Here is a 6,000-nt window from a genome sequence, read left to right on the forward strand (position 1 = left end):
AATTTTAAAAAATTAAGTACCTAGGAAGAGAGACATTTCCCCTCCAATCTGTGTCCATGTCCCTCAAGAAAGTAGACTTTAATTTAAAAAGCTGGGGGCCAGGCACAATGGCTCACACTTGTAATCCTAGCACTCTGAGAGGCCAAGGCAGGAGGATTGCTTGAAGTCAGGAGTTCGAGACCAGCCTGGGCAAGAGCAAGACCCCCATCTCTACTAAAATAGAAAAAAATTAGCCAGGCATGATGGTGCATGCCTGTAGTCCCAGCTACTCAGGAGGCTGAGGGCAGGAGGATCACTTGAGCCTAGGAGTCTGAGGTTGCAGTAAGCTATGATGATGCCATTGTGCTGTAGCCCAGGTGACAGAGTGAGATTCTGTCTCAAAAAAAAAAAAGAAAGAAAAATAAAGCTGGGGCCTGGCCCCATCATTCCTCTCTGAAAACCTCCCTCTCCTGTTCTGGGACAGGCAAAGCCCATTCCCCTTAGCTGGGAGCAGCATCAAGTGCCCAGATGCTGTGAAGGAGGCAGAAGAAACAGAGTTTAGGAAACACTGTATGATTTGCAGTTTTAAACATCTGTAGTGTCACAATGGGTGTGATTCTCAGAACTAGGAAAGGACCTGGGGAAACAGGCATAGAGAGGGAAGAGAAAGAAAAGAAGTAAGGTTCCCTATGCACCTGCCTTACTTTGTATCTGTTAATCCCCACAAAAGCTCTACAAAGGAGTTGTTATCTGTTTTATAGATGAGGAAACCAAGACTCAGAAAAGATACAGGTCTTGACCAAGACCACATAGTTGTAAGTGGTAGAGTCAGGACTGGCCTCAGGTTTCTCTGAACTCAGAGCCTCTTAACCTTCCAAAACACCTACCCCCAACACGACGAGGAAGTGATCAAATCCTGTCTCAGCCTGTTTGCACTGAACTATCTGGAAGGGCTGAAGACATATACTCGCTCAAGAACATATGCCGCTTACAAACTCTGAAGCAGTAGATCAGCACTGCTATTATTATTAAACTGAGTCTTAAGTACTGACAAGAGGCACACACTCAGGGAGCTGAAATCCACTGAAACTGAATATGAATGTTCTTTGCCTATTCTTTCCCAGAGGAGCTGAGTTTTGAACCAAGTTCTGAAATGCACAATAGGAAAGGCCCTTCCTGGGCAGAGAAAAAAGCGAGTTTGAAGGCATAAATATCCCACTTTCTGCACTCCCTCCACCTAACACAGCCCCTGGGCCAGGGAAGTAGTTTGTGGCAAGCTTCAGACCCCGCGTGTAGAGTGGTGCCTCCCTCACTGCAGGTTCCTTATTTTCCAGGACGTGCCCCAGCCACGGCTTGCTCTCAACGGTGTCGGCGGGAAAAGCTCCACAGAGCTGCTGCGGCAGTTAGCGTAAGTCCCTCAGCCCTGCAGGTCCAGCTCGCTGGAGTTCTCCAGATCTTTAGCTGGGAGGACCACCAGGTGACCAAGTCCCAGTGGCCACTGGCAGCCAAGGCCAGGTCAGCACAACAATGAATAGGAACAAAGTCATCTAGCTACCTGGGCATTTACTTCTCAGCCTCCTCCTTTGTAGATGATTTGAGAGATCTGCCCAGCTTTATTTTTCCAAGGGACCCCAGAAGTAGATTGCTAAAGCTGTCTGCAAGAGGGAAATGGCCAAGGATTCATGACCTAGGGCGTCTTAAAAAGTCACTTAATCCTAGCTTATGAGCTTTTAAAATTTGTATTAGCTTTTAAAAATAGATTCTAATTTTAGAGCTAACATCATGCTTATTAAATTTTGAAAGCATGTAAAAATACAAAGGAAAACTTAAGCCTAAAAGTTACCTATCATCCCACCACTAAGGGAGATAAGCACTATTGACAGTGTTAACGATACACGTCCTTCTGTTCTTTCCTTTAATATAAACTTCTGGAGCTGGAGGGTGGCCTGAAAAGACACAACTAAAGCAGCAATCCCCTCAACAACATTGATTCAGTTAACACATATGTTGGAGCACTCACTAGCTACCAAATGCAGTGATAGCTGGGACACTAAGGTAACCTGTGAGAATGCACAGGCTAGACAGGCCGATGAGTCTTGTGGCCAAAGAGCTGTCATGAGAATCACTGAGCATTTACCATGTGCCAGACCGTGTGCAGTGCTTGACCTACCCCTCCCACAACCTCTAGATGTGGGGTACTAGTCTGGTCTCCATTTTATACTTAAAGAAAATGAGGCCCAGAGAGGGTACGTACTTGGCCTAAGGTCTAGTCAGCAGGAGAGCCAGGCTTGACCCAAGTTTGCCTGACTCCAGAGCACACTTCTTCTGCTCTACATCAGGCAGCCTCTGGAGACTGTCACTGTGGATGAAGCATTGTGCTGTGGTGACATGTGTAGGCATTAGAGTCAGAATGGCTGGGTTCAAGCCCCAGCTCTGCTACTTACTGGCTGAAAAGTTAGGTAATACATGAAAAATGATCCAGGCCTCAGTCCCTTCATCTGTAAACTGGGGGTGAGATAAATTCCTTCTGCCTCTGAAGGTTAATCCGAGGAACACTAAGATGATGTACAAAACCACTGTACAAATAGGGGGTGGGCTTCAGCTTCAGCTTTCTCCTCTGCAAGATGACATTAAAAGTGCTCCCTTGGGGTTGCTGTGAGGATTCAGAGACAACACATGCAAAATGCTTAGTACTGTGCCTGGCACATAGTAGACATTCAATACACGTTAGCGAGTCTGATTAGACCAAGTGCAATGGGGACACAGAGGAGAGGGCCTAATTCCCAGCAGCTTCTTTCTAGAGCAGGTGGCAGTTGAGGGGTACTTAAGACCAATCTACCCAGCAACCTCAGGGATAGTAACATGCCCCACATAGCAGCTTCTTCCACTTGGTAGCTTCCAAAGTCTTCCTTGTGTTGTCCCAAAATGTGCCTAAGGTCATCCTTGGTCAACAGACTCTTCAAAGAGCCAGGGAGTAGTCTAACTTATTAGCTTCTAAAAATTCTACGAGCCTCACTCCTGTTGGACTGCTGCTGGGTGTGGGGCGGTGGGGGGGAGACATCAGAGAGTAGGTATAACAAGGCACCTCCTGTGGTGAGAGGACACTCGTCATTGTCCCCTACACTGTCCACATCATGCCTGTCTGTAGAACTGTTTCATTGAGTTGATCCTCAGAATGAGCAGACGAGGTCTGGTCTGTTTTCAGCGCATTGTCCAGGGTCCATGCTCCTTTAAGTGGGAGTAGAGCCAGGGCTGAACTCAGCTCTTGAGCACTTCTCTGTAGAGTGTGTTTCTTTGGAACACTTAAAGCCTGGCTGGGTGGGTTAGATCAGTGGGTTCCCAACCTGGCTGAACATGCAAGTCATCTGGAGTGTGTGGAGTGTGTGTGTTGTTTTTAGTGTACATTCTTGCCTCCTGATTCATTAGGTCTGGGGTGAGGCCTAGGAATCTGTATTTTTGAACTCTTCCCAGCGATTCTGAGAGCAAGGTTTAGGACTCAGGGTTGGAATAGAAGCACCATGAGAGGTTCAAGAAGGGCTCTGTCTCTGTGCCCACTCTTTGTTCTCTTCGGACTCCTCAGGCCTGGAGGAACCATGGTGACCTATGGGGGGATGGCCAAGCAGCCCGTCATAGCCTCTGTGGTAAGCTGGTGGGGGAGGCATGCCTGGAGACAGGGGCCAGAAACCTCAGCTGTGTAAATTCAGGCGATGCCCCTGTCCCTTGGGGGGAATCTGTGTCCTTAAGTGGTGCCTGACGTTCTTGCCCTCAGAGCCCAGTATGTCCTTCCTGTGTCCACAGAGCCTGCTCATTTTTAAGGATCTTAAGCTTCGGGGCTTTTGGTTGTCCCAGTGGAAGAATAACCACAGTCCAGGTGAGTGGATGGCTCCAGTGCTAAGGGTCACAGGGGAGGGCAGTGCCTAAGAATGGCTTCAGAAGTGACTAGCCACTCTGAGCCCTAGAGAGGTGACTGGGTCCCCAGCCCCACAACAGGATCCAGGCAAATAGCCTCTAGCCCCCACTGCAGTCAGCAAATAGTTATTGGACTAAACTGGTTAGTCCTTGGGGGCACAATATCGAACAAGACAGACACTGCCCCTGTCCTGAGGAGCTGACAGTAGGGAAGACAGCCAGGTGAAGAGGACAGGCTCTGGAGCCAGCCTGCCTGGGCTCAAATCCTGCCTCCACCATTACTGGGTAGAGGTTCCACCCGGCTTCAGTGGTGGGCCCTTGGGCAAGTTGCTTAATCTCTGCCTCAGTTTAAACTTAAGTTTAAACTCTTGTTAGCCCTGTCAGGAGGAAATTGAGGTTCAGAGTGGTTAAGTACCTTGCCCAAGGTCACCCCACCTAGGGAGTGGTGCAGCCAGGATGTGAACAGTCTCTCTGACTCCAGATCCCGAGTCAGGACACCGTGCTCCTCTCCTGGAGGACTGGCCCCCAGAGCATGACCCCAAGCTGTGAATGAAGAACCACAGGGGGCTATCAAGTGAAGGGGAAGAAAGTGCTGGTGTGAGTGGTGGAAAACACAGCCTGTGCAAAAGCCCATCACAGACAGAGAGCGAGACTTTCCAGGCACCCAGGTGGTTCTGAGCGACCTGGGAAGCTGGACAGGTGGGTTGGGACCAGATTACACATGTAAAGCATTCAAACTCTATCTTCAGGGCAATTGAAGAGCCACTGAAGTGTTTTAAGCAGGAAATGTGATTAGATTTGAAGGCTGAATGAATTTATATCTATGAAGAAACACATCTCAGCCAAGGCCTTCACTTCTCATCTTCCTGTACCATTTTGGGTCCTTAGCAGTAGGCAGGACCAGGAAGAGGATGTTGTTGGCCTCACATGGGGTTCTGGGAGTCCTGGGCTCTCAGGGAGAGCTCCTTTCGCTGAGCAAAGCACGTCCTGTCCCACATCAGTTGGCCTGCGAGGCACACCCACCTCCCTCCTTGTGCCTCTTCCGCTTCCCTGCCTCAAAGTAATCCTGCCCCTCCCACCATTCAGCACCCTGGGTGCACCCAGTCAGGCTCTGTGGGCCTGAGCCATCTCTGCCTGCCTGCCCATCAGCTCCTAGTGCTGCTCCCCATGTTCCTCTGTCCCTGCCCTGGCCTTCACTGTCCTGAACACAGGGACCAGGCTGCCTCCACAGCCACCCTATCCTTAGCAAAGCCAGGCTCTGAAGGCTTTATAGGAGTTCAGTGCCCATTCCTGCCCATAGGGCAGCCATGTGCCATCTCACCAAGCCCCAGTGGCTAGTCCCCTGTCTGACTTCCTCCAACCTCCCACAGACCAGTTCAAGGCGCTGATCCTCACACTTTGCGATCTCATCCGCCGAGGGCAGCTCGCAGCCCCCACCTGCACCGAGGTCCCACTGCAGGACTACCAGCATGCCTTGGAAGCCTCCATGAAGCCCTTTGTGTCTTCGAAGCAGATTCTCACCATGTGATCATCCCAGAGGAGCCAGAGCCAAGTAGGAGGGGAGGCTGGTCAGTGGGACGGGTTGCAGGTCCCTCAGTCAGGGCCCAGCCCTCCCCACCTCCCCAGACTGCTCCTCCCTCACCGCCTCTTCCTCTTAGGAAGATTGTGCAGGCAGCCAAGGCTTTCCCCAGGGCCAGCCTTAGGGTACCTAATAAAGTAAAAAAAATTTTAAAAATTAAAATAGAAGTCGCCCCTGTCAAGGAGGACTGTCACTGTGCACCGGCCATCTCACAGCACTGAGAAGCTCCTGCCCTGCTTTTCCTTGTTTTGTCCCCCCAGCCGTCATTTCCTGACCACCCTGAAAGCAAAGCCTGGCTGGGCACTGGCAGGCGCAAAAGCCAGTAAGTGGCAATCCCTGCACACCAGCGGTACAAGCCCAGAGAGGAGACTCTGGGTTTAGAAAGGAAGGTTTGACTCACTTCTCAGGTAGTGTGCAGCTCGGTCCAGGGGATGGGGAAATCAGCTGCACAGAAGAGTGACTGCAGGGCGAGGTCATCAAAGCCCTGAGGAACTAAGGACGTGGGATCTCAGGTAGCTGGACCAGCCTCATGA

General features: G+C 50.5%; 1 protein-coding gene across 3 annotated transcripts in view; it reads left to right on the forward strand.

Moving 5' to 3' along the window:
• Nucleotides 1-5,648, forward strand: part of MECR (mitochondrial trans-2-enoyl-CoA reductase) — a 30,746-nt gene extending 25,098 nt beyond the window's left edge. For all 3 annotated transcript variants that reach the window (XM_045545729.1, XM_045545731.1, XM_045545730.1), the window contains 4 exons: nt 1,314-1,387; nt 3,560-3,620; nt 3,778-3,850; nt 5,259-5,648. In XM_045545729.1, coding sequence (XP_045401685.1) covers nt 1,314-1,387; nt 3,560-3,620; nt 3,778-3,850; nt 5,259-5,416 — 366 coding nt within the window. In that variant the 3' untranslated portion in view covers nt 5,417-5,648. The remainder of the gene's footprint in view (nt 1-1,313; nt 1,388-3,559; nt 3,621-3,777; nt 3,851-5,258) is intronic.
• Nucleotides 5,649-6,000: the final 352 nt, after the last annotated feature.

This window comes from Lemur catta, chromosome 3 (assembly GCF_020740605.2).
Source record: "Lemur catta isolate mLemCat1 chromosome 3, mLemCat1.pri, whole genome shotgun sequence".
In the NCBI taxonomy this organism is placed as follows: domain Eukaryota; kingdom Metazoa; phylum Chordata; class Mammalia; order Primates; family Lemuridae; genus Lemur; species Lemur catta.